General features: G+C 43.9%; 1 protein-coding gene across 2 annotated transcripts in view; it reads right to left on the bottom strand.

The window, feature by feature from the left end:
* NPHP1 (nephrocystin 1) overlaps positions 1 to 13,774 on the bottom strand; it is a 52,688-nt gene extending 38,914 nt beyond the window's left edge. For both annotated transcript variants that reach the window (XM_012928579.3, XM_004590839.4), the window contains exons 1-4: positions 13,657 to 13,774; positions 10,128 to 10,201; positions 4,095 to 4,155; positions 2,769 to 2,893 (exon numbers count right to left, since the gene is read on the bottom strand). In XM_012928579.3, coding sequence (XP_012784033.2) covers positions 2,769 to 2,893; positions 4,095 to 4,155; positions 10,128 to 10,201; positions 13,657 to 13,725 — 329 coding nt within the window. In that variant the 5' untranslated portion in view covers positions 13,726 to 13,774. The remainder of the gene's footprint in view (positions 1 to 2,768; positions 2,894 to 4,094; positions 4,156 to 10,127; positions 10,202 to 13,656) is intronic.
* Between the last annotated feature and the right edge of the window lie 875 nt (positions 13,775 to 14,649).

The following is a 14,649-nucleotide window of genomic DNA, read 5'->3' on the forward strand; positions in this document are numbered from 1 at the left end:
ACTTACTGAGGTTTTACGCTTTTTTTGTGGGGTTTTTTGGATGATTTCTGCAGCTTAAAATGGTTCGCAAACACAGTGCTGAAGTGCTGTCTACTTCCCCTAAACACCAGCAGGCTGTGAAGTGTGTCACACAGAAGATGCTTGTGTTAGATAACATGTCTCAAATGTTATGGTCATAACTGCAAAAAATGAAAACTGATCATGCATTAGAAACTCCCAAAATACTTTCAGCTTTACACAGTCTGTCCCTTAAAGACATCCAGAAAAGATGGAAGAAGTTGAAAGCTTGACATGCACCCCAGAGCACAGCTCCTCATCCCTGCTGGCAGGTTCAAACTTCCATGCGGGATTAGTTCCTTCCACTCCAAGGAATTTCCCTTGGATTTCTTTTACTGCAGATGGGTTGGCAAATTTGCTCATCTTTTGTCTAGAAATGTCTTTATTTCCCTCCTATTTTGAAAAATACTTTTGCTGGATACAGAATTCTGGATTCATGCATTTTTTTTCTATCTGTCAACCTTTCCAAGATGTTACTGCACTGTCTCCTGACTTGTACTTTTTCAATGAAATGCAAACTAAAATTCTGTTGTCCATATGTGTTTCCTTTTTCTTTGGCTGCTTTTAAGGTTTCTACTTCTCTTTGGTTGTCATCACTTTGGTGCTTTAATTCTAATGAAATGAAGGTTCTCCAACTTCTTGGATCAGTGTGTAGGCAGCTTTCAGATTTCAATTTTAAAACGTTTTCAGTTGTTGTTTCTTTAAATATTTGCTGTGCTCCATTCTCCTTCTCTTCTTCTTCAGGACTTCAAGTACAGTTTGTTATAACTTTTGATCACGCCCCACTTCACTCACATTGTTTTGTTCTTTCTGTCCTTTTTCCTTTGTTCACTTTTTGAAAAAATTGATTTGTCTTTTATGTTCATGGATTCTGTCCTTTCTCATACCCAGTCTTTGGCGAAGTTAATTTTTTAAAAAAAATTTCACATACTATAGTTTTTATCTTGTTCTTTATTCAATTCTGTCTCTCAACTTGTTATACCCCTTTAATAATCAATTTCTCCATCTTTCTTTAACATACTGAAAACTGTTTTGGCTATTTGCTAATTCTCACATTTTTTCCTTTTGATTCTAAGGTACTTTCCAGCTTTCCAAGTCTATAGAAGGAATCAGGTTGGGGAGGTCTTTGCTCTGATTTCACCAAATAGTATATATTTTTCAGTTGTAGAATGCTCCTTTGATTTTTTTTTTATACATTTGGATTCTCCTAAGGCACTCCATTTGGTTTTCCAATTCATTTACTTTTTCTCCTAAGTTCTTCAGCATTTTACCTATATTATTGAGAAATTCCTGTCCGTGAACTCACTATACGAGTCGCGTACAGGTCAGCTTGTGTTGACTGAGCACTGGATTATTGATCATTCATCTCCCATTTTTACATATCTAGTAACTTCTTTAAATTATTCCATATGTGATAAATATAGAACTGAACATAATCAAACTAAGTAGTAAGTTATTTTTCTCTAAAGTTGAATTTTTTAATGTCACATAGTTCCACCGTCTAGTTCCTTAATAAGGCTTACTTTATGATCTGTTGCAGGTCTACCTCAGTTTGTCTTTATCCCTAGATCACAGACATTGTTCCTTACTTTTAAGTCTCAGGTCTTCTGAGATCCACACTGAACATGGGAAGCATCCACCAAGATCTTAGCCCGGAACTAACTATGATGTTCAGAATTTGTTAAGCTTTCCGTTTTTCAGCTATTGTTTTCTGCTAGGCCTCCTGAAATCATGTCTTGGATCCGGGAAGTCCACTTGTGGAGTCATCTCTCTGCAACTCCCTTCTCTTTATGGCACCTAGGTCCACAAAGCCCACTGGATTTAGCAACTCCAAAATGTAATTCTGCCTCCTCAGGCAGTGAGAAGACTGCACTCTGCTGGGATCCATCAGCTTGCTCCACAGCCATGAATCATTCCCAAACAGAAAGTCTAGGGGAACACAAAAACTGCCTTACATGTCTTCCTACACCCAAGATGTCAGCCTTGCTTGAGTTGACATGCAATGCTTTCAAAGAGCTGCTTCTGTATATTATGTCCAGATTATACAGCTGTTTGTGGGGGGGAAAGCAAGTCCCACTCCTGTTCTCAGTACTGAAAATCAGCGGGAATTCTGGAATCTTCGCATGGTTGTTGTTTAGCAAGTTTTCCAAATGGAAGTGAAGCAGTTGGGAAACGGTACCTGAAGAAGCTGAGTAACTGAGCTTTTGTTTTACCTCCCCCAGACTGTAAGTCTTGTTTGCAATCTGCATAAATTATCACTAAGGTTCTCTCTAGAAGACAAACAGTGCTTCAACTTAAGGAGCACTAAAGAGAGGGAAAACTGTGCCAGCAGGCAATTATTTTCCTTTTACACACCAACACCAACATTAAAAGCATCATCCACATTTTATATATTTCTTCACTTACCTTTTCAGATCTGTTTTGTTTACTCGACTAGATTAATCATTTGCCTCCTCACCTGGAAAGTTCACTGAAAGGAATTCAGAAGAGAAGTTCTAATACAGTAGATGGAATTCACATATTGCAGGGAAATAACTTCTTCCTTACACCTCTGATGGGATCTAACACATTCTATTATACACAATAAGTCAATGTTGGCTGATTACAGTGACTGTCATTTGTTTCTATCTGTACTCTTACATGTCCTTTTCTGAACCAAATATAACTGTTGTTGATGTCATATCTGAAAGGCAGAAAGGAACGAGGCATACTCAGCTATGTTTTCTTTGCTTATGGTGAGAGCAAGTTCCTGCAGTTGGTGGGTGAGCCTATCCAAAAGATCATGCTCCTCTTCCTTCCTCTGGTTATAGCTCCCGACAGGTGCAAGTTCATCGGCCTATGAGAGAACACAGGTCCAACTCACTGGAAAGTGAATTTTAATTACCTGGGACATTATTTCAAAATAATAAAAAAATTCCAGGAAGTGCTATACAACAAAAGAAATATCAATGCGACATTACACATATCTTAGGAAAAACAAATAGTTAAGAGACATGTAGAATCTTGAGTTGGAATGCAAAACAAATGAAAAGAGTAAAGTGAGGGCACTGGTTTGGTCAGGAAGGGACAGGCTCTTACAGAACACTGGCTGTAGGAACATCAAGAGAGGCACCAACCCCAAGTTCTGGTAATAAGTGGCAGAGAGACATGGTCGCTTCACCTCAGAGAGTCCCAGCCTCCTTTCTGTGGGACATGAATAACCAGGTCTTTAAATATATGGTCAGTCTCCCTCCTGAGCTGAAAAGTTCTGTGTCACAGGAAAAATTCAGAAGTGATACCCAGACGTAAGGCAAAATAAAATCAAACCCTAAAGACGATGTTGAAAACATGGCTTCTCGCTCCTCTGCTTGCTTGCAGAGGCACGGACACCAGACTTCTCTGCCATTGCCCTCGGGCACAGAGGGCATTACAAGCAATGAGACCAAAATAAAAACAGTACTTCATAAATATGTAGAACAGCTCGCTTATACATTGCTAAAACAAAAACAGGGGTGGGTGATGTGGCACCCAGCGGGTTAAGCCACCACTTAGGATGCCTGCAGAGTGCCTGGGATCCAGTCTCCACCTCCCTTCCAACCTGGATTCGTGCTAATGCACACCCTGGGAGGCATCAGATCAACCCCTGGGGTCCCTGCCATCCACATGTAGGGCCCAGATGGAGTACCTGGCTCCTGGGCGTGGGCCTGGTCAGTCCCAGCTATCCAAGCATTTGGGAAACGAACTAGCAGATGGAATATCTTTCTCTGTCACTGTTTCAAATAAATAAAAGAATAAATAAACAACAATTTAAACAATGAAAATAGCCTCTTCTGGATTTTTTGAGTCCTTGATTCTCAGAGAGCTCATCAGAGCTGATTCTGTACCCTGGCTTACCTCCTCCAAATCACACACTTGCTTAGTGCACTGAGCAAGCCAACTCCGTCTACTATCACACCTACTCACTAACGCAACCCAGGACCTCACGGGCGTGAAGTTCCCAGAGTGAATACACCTGACAGAGAGCAAAGCCTCAGAACATGATGAACCAGAACACTTACTTTGCTTAATTTTTGAAGTGTGTTTTTATTTTCATCTATTGTCCGTTTTAACTGGATACATCTAAATTTTGAAAGAGAAAGAAAATGTGTTGTTAATTTTTCCACGATCAGAGCCACAAAGCTGTTTTATAAACTCCCTCCACAGCCTTTGAACAGGCAAGGCCATCATGCATAGCCTCTAGGAGAAGGCAGTTTACATGTGAACGCTGTGGGAGGCCCTAGCTCAGCTGATCCCGAGAGCCACCCTCTGGGACACCCGAACATGACAGTCCCGACTCACAGATCTCCAGCAACTCCGGGTACCAGCTTCCTGGCTCCAGCTGGAAAATTCTACAAATCTAGGAGCTAGCCACAGAGACCAAGCTAATAACAACGGCTGCTAAAAGTACTGCGTGCCAAGGACAATGTCAAGCAGGTTACAAACATCACCTCACTGAAGTTTCCCAACTATCTTCACTCTGCTGAAGAGCAAGATTGTGGAAACAGTCCAAGTCACAGAGCGAGCAGAACACCACCAGGGCAGTTTAGGACTGGCGCTGGCTTCTACCCGCCACAGCACACTCACCTTTTGAACTTGGCTTGTCCACACAGGTTCAGTATTTTAATTATTCCACAGAGGGCTCAACCAAGAAGTACACCACAATGAAAAGTACAAAAACAACCAAATACGAGGTTTGAGTTACAGTTAATAATGAGATGGAAAGAAATGTTTTTTCAGTATTTGCAGCCCCGGTTTTATTTTAAAAAGTATTTTGATTGTTATTTGACTTGTGCCTTTTTTGTTTTTACTCTTACAGATGTGAGTAGGATAAAATAAAGCAGCAAAAGGGGACAGCAAAAAGAGAAGAGGGCGCATCCAACTGTGGTTGACCCTGCCAGTTAGCTGCCAAGCCCTGCTGTCCTTGCTCCTAGCTGGCCCTCTGCTTCCCACCAACACCCACCTTCCCAGGCTCCACCTCAAGCAGGCAGGGTGGGGCCTGGTGAACGGCAACATCTTAGAGAAAGTGAGTGAGTCTGACCAGAATCCCTCCCCACTTCTGTTCCGATGCCTAAAGGCTCTGTAACTGAGCAGGGACACCGCCAACAAGCTGACAACGTGAAGCACAATGCCAGTAAGGGCTCGTCTCGGGGGACATCGTGAGCCATTCCTCCACCCAAGCAGAACCTAGTCGCAAACTTTCTTGTCCAAGGAGACTGATGGTAAAGCCATACTTGCCTGAAAGAATCTTTACCTGCAAATTTCACTTAAGAGCCAGAGTAGGAGACTATGTTTATATAATAAACGAATAACAGAAACAACTCATGTTAGCTCTTTCCTCTGCCATGGTTTCCCTGCCATGGGCAGGCTGTGTATCCATCCCCCATGTGTTCCCATGTTGTAAGGGACCAACAGGATAGAAAGTTCCACTGACTCTGGTGTCTGCAGCTGGTGTCTTTGGGAGTGAAGGTCACAGATAAATACTGGGGACCTCATAAGAGGGAAAGAGACCAAAGAGAGACATGCACACTCCTCATCTCTTGTCTTCTTGGGGTGCTCTGATGCAGGCTCTGGAATCCCCAGAACTTTTCTTAATAGGATTAATCACCCAGCCTCAGCTAATTCATTACAGTAACACAAGACACGCTAATACATATTCAGATCCATACGATCATTAAAACCATCTAATGGTTCTGGCATTTCATGATTCCTGGTTCAAGAAAAAAACTAAGCACACACTCATCTTCACTGTCTGCTGAAATCCCACACAATGACTAAAACATGTAAAAGGCAATAATCCCTGAGCACCGAGAAGAATACAAGAAAGACACGCAGTCAGCAAGAGATGACCACACGGGCTAAGGGTGGAAACACATCCTACCACACACTGAAGGGAGGGACCTGAGCCACCTAGTGGGAAGCGCCAGGATTTTGAGTCAGTCAGAAGGACAGAGTTAAAGTCCATCTAGCCAGACTTTAATTTTGAAGTTTAATTTTAAAAGTTTGCCTTAATGTTAATTGTCTTTGATTGCCTTGTGTATCATACATCTAAACTTTGAAGAGGAATTCAGACTAAAGTCACCCAAGGCCTTTTGTAATAGATCTCATGCTTTTTTAAAAAAGTGTATTTGGAGAAACCCTAAGCCAGTTAGCTCCTTTTTCTTTCACCTCATCCTCCTCCATGCCCTCTTCTAGATAATTTTTTACTCGAAAACTGAGTGATTTGGGAGAAACCACACCTAGGTTAACTGCTACCCTCTCCCATTATGGTACCAGAGACTGCTCAGACTGAAAGCTGGCTGGCTCCCAGCCCCTGGAAGGACCTGCTCACATTCAGAGAATGAGCTTCCACTGCTGGAGTAGTACTAATAGAAAAGACACCAATTATACAATAAGAGAACCAACGAGAGCTCTCTAGAACTATCAAGCCCACACCTCATTCTAAAATAAATACCAAATACACAAGAAACAGTACTGCCAGCTGACACTAACAACACAATCTAAGGCAGCCAATAAGTAAGTGCACTAATCAATAAGTAATCAATTGAAAGGAATCTGAGAGGGCGACGTGGCACAGCAGTTCAGTCACCACCTGCCACGCCAGCGCCCGCAGGGCCCAGTCAAGTCGTGGTTGGTCTGCTTCTGATTCAGCTCCCTTCTGCTGCTTCTGGAAAAGCCGCAGAAGATGGCGTGAGGATGTAGGCCCTTGCACCTTTGTAAAATCCTGGATGAAGCTCCTAGCTCCTGGTTTTGGCCCGGCACAAACCTCACAGTGATTAGGGGGCTGAACTAGCAGAAGGAAGATCTTTCTCTGTCTCTCCCTCTCTCCCTGTAATTCTGCTTTTTAAAAAAAGAATCCAAGTCCAGAAACTGCAGCCAAGCAAGTAGGAAGGAAGGAATCCGAGAAGAGGAAGGCGATGGTCCACAGGATAATCCGTTAGAGAAGCAGAAGCTGAACACTGTGACATGGCCACTAATGCAAGGACAGCCCTCAGCAAAGCCAGGCAAGGAGGTCAGACACTCTCCCTGGTGTGAACAAAGAGAAACAACAACCCTCCCCAGGGGAAGCTCAGAGATTCAGAGGACAGTCCAGGGCACTGTCGAAGCAAGGAACGTATTCCTTAGTAAAATAAGATCTCCCAGAGACTTTTCAATCTGAAAAACCCACTGGGTGTAGAGCAGACAAAAATGACACCTAAACATACTGTAATGAAATTTCAACACACCAAAGTTGGGACTGGGACTGCGGCCAGTGGTGCCAGCATCCCATACGTGGGCTGGTTCGAATCCCGGCTGCTCCACTTTGCATCCAGCTCCCTGCTAATGAGCCTGGGAAAGTAGCAGAGGATGGTCCAAATGCTGATGCCCTGCATCTCCTTAGGCTGCTGTGGCCAGGCCATTTGGGGAATCACCAGTGGATGGAAGATGTCTGTCTTTTTGTCTTCTCCCTCTCTGCTTAATTCTGCCTCTCAAATAAATAAGCCTTTTTAAAAAACAAACAAAAAACTATAAAGTCCAAAAATAGCCAATTAGAAATGAATGACAATAAGTTTATCAGGATTACCATTTGAAAAGAATATGAGCAACGTCTTCAAAAGCTTTGGTACAAACTACTTTTAATTCTATATTCAGCTAACTACTAATCAAGTATAAGGGCAAAACGGTATTTTCATACTTGCAGATGTCAACATGACTTGTTTTAAATGACTTTGAGGGGCTCTTTTTAATATGAAGATTCTCTGTAAAGTTAAAATAATATAATTTCAAATACAGACCACAAATCTTGCACCATTTTTAAAACTACTAAAGCAAGTGCAGCTGTCTTTACATTCTCTCTTATTGATTCATTTAACAAGAATTTCTTAAACAAGTGCTAAATTGTAAATTGGATTCCTTTTGAGATTTCTTTTTTTTTTTATTACAAAGTCGGATATATAGAGAGGAGGAGAGACAGAGAGGAAGATCTTCCGTCCGATGATTCACTCCCCAAGTGACCACAACAGCTGGAGCTGAGCTGATCCGAAGCCAGGAGCCAGGAACTTCCTCCAGGTCTCCCACGCGGGTGCAGGGTCCCAAGTCTTTGGGCCGTCCTCAACTGCTTTCCCAGGCCACAAGCAGGGAGCTGGATGGGAAGTGGAGCTGCCGGGATTAGAATCGGCGCCCATACAGGATCCCGGGGCCTTCAAGGCAAGGACTTTGGCCACTAGGCCACACCGCCGGGCCCCCATTTGAGATTTCAAAATTCACTTATATTTTATATTGCTTTTTAAGCATTTTTGAATGTCTGATTAAAGCAAAAACTTTTCTGGAGCCTGACATGCTGGCTTAACTGGCTAATTGTCTACCTCCAAGCACTTGTGTCCCATATGGGCACTGGTTCATGTCCCAGCTGCTCTACTTCCCACCCAGCTCCCTGCTTATGAACTAGAAAAGCAGCAGAGGATAGCTCAAGTCCTTGGGACCCTGCACCCGCGTGGGAGACCCAGAAGAAGCTCCTGGCTTCAGATTGGCTTATCTCTGCCTGTTACAGACACTTGGGGAGTGAATCGGTGGATGGAAAATCTTTCTCTCTATAAATCTGCCTTTCCAATAAAAAGAAATAGTTTTTTTTTTTTAGAAATTAAAAATTTTCAAACAATTCTAGTAAATTTTTTATCAAAAAAATTTCACATTCCTTTGTATAAGTTCTTTAAATATCCCAAATACAAGATTATCTTAAAGTTGTGCAAAGCCTAATGTAAAAGCATTAATAATCTAATTCAATTTAGCTCATTATGTCTTTTTAAACTTTCCCAGGGATGTAAAAAATATATATATGAAAATAGAAACACAGTAAGTATCACTTCCTCATCTAGAAAATAATTCTCCATCTCAGCAAAATGAAAAGTCACTCCTCCAAGCAAGCAAGGACTAACTGCTTACCAGCACCTCGCTGGCCAGCTCACCGGCCCTGAGCCACGCGCTAATCCTGCTCAAGCCACAGGTGTTCACACTGAACTGTGCCCCAGCTCTGGTCTCAGCTGCTTTCCTCTAGAACCAAGCTACACCCCCAAGTAAGTGTTCCATTTGATTCCAACAGCCCAAACCCCACACCTCCACTAAGTCCGCAGGTGCTGTCCCCTGCACGATCAAATTCAGCATATCTTTTTTTTTTTTTAAAGATTTTTATTATTATTGGAAAGCCGGATATACACAGAGGAGGAGAGACAGAGAGGAAGATCTTCCATCCGATGATTCACTCCCCAAGTGCGTCGCAACGGGCCGGTACGCGCCAATCCGATGCCGGGACCAGGAACCTCTTCCAGGTCTCCCACACGGGTGCAGGGTCCCAAAGCTTTGGGCCGTCCTCGACTGCTTTCCCAGGCCACAAGCAGGGAGCTGGATGGGAAGTGGAGCTGCCGGGATTAGAACCAGCACCCATATGGGATCCCGGCACATTCAAGGCGAGGACTTTAGCCGCTAGGCCACGCCGCCAGGCCCAGAATTCAGCATATCTTAGCTGCCTAAAAAATATGTTTACTGTCTTCCTACTTTAATGTCTACAACAAAAAATATCAGACTTTGTAACTAAGCACTGTGAGCCTTTATTCTCTCATCTGTGTTCGCATAAGCAGCTCACAGTGTTACTGTGAAAATGAAGGAGAATAGTTGAGCATACAGCACAACGCTTGAACATACAGAATACAAAATAAAGGGAAGTTGCCTTCCCTCCTTTTTAATGTTTACAAGTCTTTATTCAGCCCCAGTAATTACCTCGGACAGACACAGATAACTGCGAGAATTAATTTTAAAGTAGATTTTGAAAAACTAAATTGACTTTAACCTCAATAGTATCACCCAGCACTATTTTTTCCCTTTGGAGACTATCTTAATAAAAAGAAGAAAGAAAAGCCCAGGGGAGGAAGGGGCCCAGGGGAAGAGGGGAAGAACGAAGGGAAAGCGGGAGGGTTAGGACAAGCAACGAGTCAGCAGGCCACGATTCCTGCACTTTAAATACGCTTCCTGGAGATGTGGGTGCAGTCCCCGGAAAGCCCATGTACAAGAGCACAACTTACCTTTGGTAAATATCTCTCCTTTTACTGGGTTCTACTGCTCCTTTCAATTGACTCTCAGAAAGCAAACTATCAACCTACAACAAACAGAAACAGTTTAAACTGTCACACCGGTAGATACCACATAGCCTTAGGAAGCAAAATTTTACTTCTCTTTTCTTACCAATACAATGGACATCTGAACATAGACAATGCCACTGGAAGAGCTTCATAGTGAATCCCTTCTACCCAATACCTAAACGCTACCATGAGCCTAGCACTATACTTATTTCAACTATTCATTCATTTAGCTTAATTTTTATGTACATTTCCCTCTAAATAATGCACCAAGAGTGTCACTAGAGTTCAATATTTCATGTTAAAATTTCATACAATGAAATATACAAATCTGAAGTGTACATTTATGAGTTTTGACAGACACAAAACCCAAACTCCTATAACCCAAACTCCTATCAAGATGTAGAAAACTGACATCACCATAGACAGTTCCAGGAACCTCCTCCTCCTCCTGCAGAGACAAGCCTATTTGACTTTTCTTCCCACCACAGCTTAGTTCTGCCTGCCCTTTGGCTTTTACACAAATGGACTCACACATCAGGTTCTCTTGTCTATCCCTTCCCTACAGCACCTTTTCGAGAAATGTCCATATTGTAACATGTATCATCAGTTGATTCCATATTATTGAGTAGTATGCATTTTGTTACATGTGCCTCTATAAGAAACGCTGTGTGTCGCTCTGTCAGCCTACCCACAGGCGAGGTGTATCTGAAATGCAGCCATACAAGGACTCTCCAAAATGTCCAGGAAAAAAATGAATATTATGGGAAAAAAGCAGCACATGGAGTTCAAAAACATTTTTTGCACAAAATAAATTTCGATTTCCATTTTCTGTGAGCTTTTGGAAGTACTCGTGTACTTTTTTAGGCCACTTTTGTATGGATTACATGAAAACAGAGTGGAAGAAAAGAGAAATAAAATTTCCTTAACTTCTTTTTTACTGTCACTGTTGGACATTCCTGTGTTACTGATAAATTCCCAAAATTCCTACTAGCAGTGGCAGAGCCAGTCATTACAGGCGTGGCCCAGACACCAGCACGCAGGCTTGTTCTGCTTCCGGCTCTGGGTCTCTGCCAGTCCCGGAAGAGGCAGCTGTCAGAAGCTCTTTCCAGGTAGGCCAGGTATCCAAGGACTCCAGAGCCCAACTTGTCTCCAGACTGTATCATCTTTGGATGGGTAATAATCATTTTTATAGCTTATTTATGAAATTTTCCTAGTTCCTCCAGTATCCCACTAATTTAAAAACTGCATACAAGTGGGGCCAGTGCAGTGGCTCAACAGGCTAATCCTCTGCCTGCAGCACCAGCATCCAATGTGGGTACTGATTCTAGTCCCAGTAGCTCCACTTCCTATCGAGCTCCCCTGCTTATGAACTGGGAAAGCAGTAGAGGATGATTTAATTGCTTGGGAGATTGGTTCAAGTACTTAGGCACCTACATTCAAGCGGGAGAGCCAGAGGAAACTCCTGGGTCAGCTCAGCTCTGACTGTTGCAGCAATTTGGGGAGTAAACCAGCAGATGGAAGATCTTTCTGTCTTTCTACATATAAATCTGTTTTCCAAATAAAAGTACACTTAAAAAATTACATACAAAACCATATTTGGAGTTCAACATAAATCAATGTCCCAGCAAGTTTTATAGTTATTTCTACCAGAAGATTATTTGCTTTTGTAACACCATTATAATTTAATTTATAATTTTAATTTAAGCAAGAGCCCAAATCTGGATAAAACATGAGCACCAGTAAATCCCTTATCTGCCAAAGACTAAGTTTATTTCCCAAAAAGAAATATGCGGTAATAGATTACACAGGGAGAAAAACAGTAAAAGTGAAATTAAAATGTCAGTAAATAGACCAACAATTTGCAGGTTTATGTCTACTTTTTTCTGATTTTTAAAAATAATATGCATGGGGGCCCAGCACTGTGGTATAGTAGGTGAAACCTCTATTGCAGCACAAGTATCCCATCTGGGTGCTGGTTCATGTCCTAGCTGCTCCCCTTCAGGTCCAGCTCCCTGCTCATGGCCTGGGAAAGCAGCAGAGGATGGTTCAAGGCCTTGGGACCCAGCATCCAAGTTGGAGACCCGGAAGAAGCTCCTGGCTCCTGACTTCAGATCGGCTCAGCACTGGCTATGGTAGCCATTTGTGGAGTGAAACCAGCAGATGTCTCTGTCTCTCCTTCAATCTGTAACTCTTTCAATTTTTTTAAGTAAATCTTTAAAATAATAATGTGCATTCAGTGAATTGAAAATTTTGAAGACATTAAAAAGTATACAATGAAAGACATAATAATCAACATTATGCCACACTAAGAGATTATTTTTTGCATGTCTGCTTCTGTATCATGTTGTCATATAAGAGAAAATGTTATTGAAATGCTGTATATTCCATTTTTTAAAAAGATTTATTTATTTTTATTGGAAAGTCAGATATACAGAGAGGAGGAGAGACAGAGAGGAAGATCTTCCGTCCTTTGATTCACTCCCACAGTGAGCACAACGGCCGGACCGAAGCCAGGGCTGCAGGATCCCAAGGCTTTGGGCCGTCCTCAACTGCTTTCCCAGGCCACAAGCAGGGAGCTGGATGGGAAGCGGAGCTGCTGGGATTAGAACCAGTGCCTGTATGGGATCCCCGCGCGTTCAAGGCGAGGACTTTAGCCACTTGACTACCACACGGGGCCCATTTTTGCATTCCTAACATTGTATCATGATGCTTTCCCTAACACACAAAAGTCTAACAAAATTTTAATCACAATATTACTATATCCCGTCACTTATCTGTTGTCCTCTTACCGCTCATTTAAGTCGTAAGTGGGTTTCTGCTTATAAGAATGCCACATTTCTAGATCAATCTGTGCTTTTTTTTTTAATTATTAGGATAGCAGATTCCGAGGTGTGTGAGTGCCCAACTCAAAAGTGTGCATATTTGCTACATGGTGTCAAACTGCTTTCCACAAGAGTGACCAAGTGTGTGTTCCCGCCTTCCCGTGACTAAATCTAGTGACTTTAAAAGCCTTTGGGTTAGCTTATCTCCGTTGCATTTTCCTGATCCATGTTAAAGATGTTCGGGTGCTGACGAGGCACTTCTATTTTGTCTTCGGTTCACAGCCTCTGTGATCTCAAGGAGGCCATTCCTGTCCACCTATCTGGCTAGCTTGGAACAAGGCAGGGACAGCTCCCCTGGGAGTGGAGAGGAGGACCGGGACGCAGAGCTGGGGTGCAAACTTGGAAAGTTTAGGTCGGGCCGTGAGCCGAGTTCACAGAGTCGTGAGAAGCTAGGGCGCGGCGGCCGCACCCTGCCCGGTCCCGGGTTTCGCCCGTGGCTGGGGACTGGGTCAGACTCGGGGTCTGGGGCCGGGAAGTGGACAGTGGGATGGGGGCTATCTCCGGAAATTCAGCTGGGAGCAGGATGAGGAGACCGCCCTGCTCCTCGCCCGCTCCGGCCGCCCAGGCCCCTCTGCACAGTCCACCCATACCTGCTGCTTCAGCTCCCGGTTGCGGCGCCACAGGGCCTGGAGAGGGTCGCGCGGACGCCTGGCCAGCATGGTGCTGCCCGCCGAGTCCAGCGCCCGCCGGTCGCCAGGGAAACGCAGGCGGCGGCGCGGGAAGGTGACGCCACGCCGCGCGCCGGGCGCCAGAGCTGACCCTGGCAGCTCCAGCTCGCCGCCTCTTTTCTCCCAAATTCTGAAGGACTGGGGGCTGCCCACGTCAAAATCGCGTATTCCCCAGTACATCAGCGTTACCACGGCGTTCCCGTTGGCGCCGTCCGTAATTGAACTTGTTTCCTGATAACACTTCGGTTATAATCTTAAGTTACCACTCAAGCATCTTAAACTGCAAGGCCTTCGCGGGGTGCACGCTGTCATTTTAAAAGGCCGTTTTTGATTGCCATTTGTGGTACTGCTGACGTTTTATTTCATTCTGTATTCGCACGTTATCCACCCTGAACTCTGTCTGTAAGGCTCGTGGGTAACGAGCTGCCATCCAGTCTCCCTGAGCTTGGAGCATTTCCCCCAAGTGGGACGGCATCTGTCAGCCCAAGTCCCACACCCCACCACACCAGAGAGACAATGACCCCAACTCCCCTTCCAAATGATGGATTCCAACGGCTAGCTTGGCTTGTCCTTTTTTTTAACCTACATATAATATTCAGCCGCTCATGCAAACACCCCTGCCTTGTACCAGGACCCAGACTAAGAGACCATGTACTTGTACCTCATCTTCCTTTCCATCTACTCTAGACCTCAGCTCCCTCCCATCTCCCGCCTCCACTCCTGACCTGACTCCTAACCGGCACTGCCCTGTGTTGCCTCCTTTGGACCCTTCGATGCAACCATGCAGCATGCAGACTTCCTTCACCTGTGGCAACCCAGGTGCTAAGAAACTGCTGGCAGTCCAGCTGCACCCCCCAGAATATTCTGGTGTGTGCATAACTTGATGCTGGGCACAACCTCAAGTTCTAGGGGAGT

The sequence above is a fragment of the Ochotona princeps genome, chromosome 8 (assembly GCF_030435755.1).
Source record: "Ochotona princeps isolate mOchPri1 chromosome 8, mOchPri1.hap1, whole genome shotgun sequence".
In the NCBI taxonomy this organism is placed as follows: domain Eukaryota; kingdom Metazoa; phylum Chordata; class Mammalia; order Lagomorpha; family Ochotonidae; genus Ochotona; species Ochotona princeps.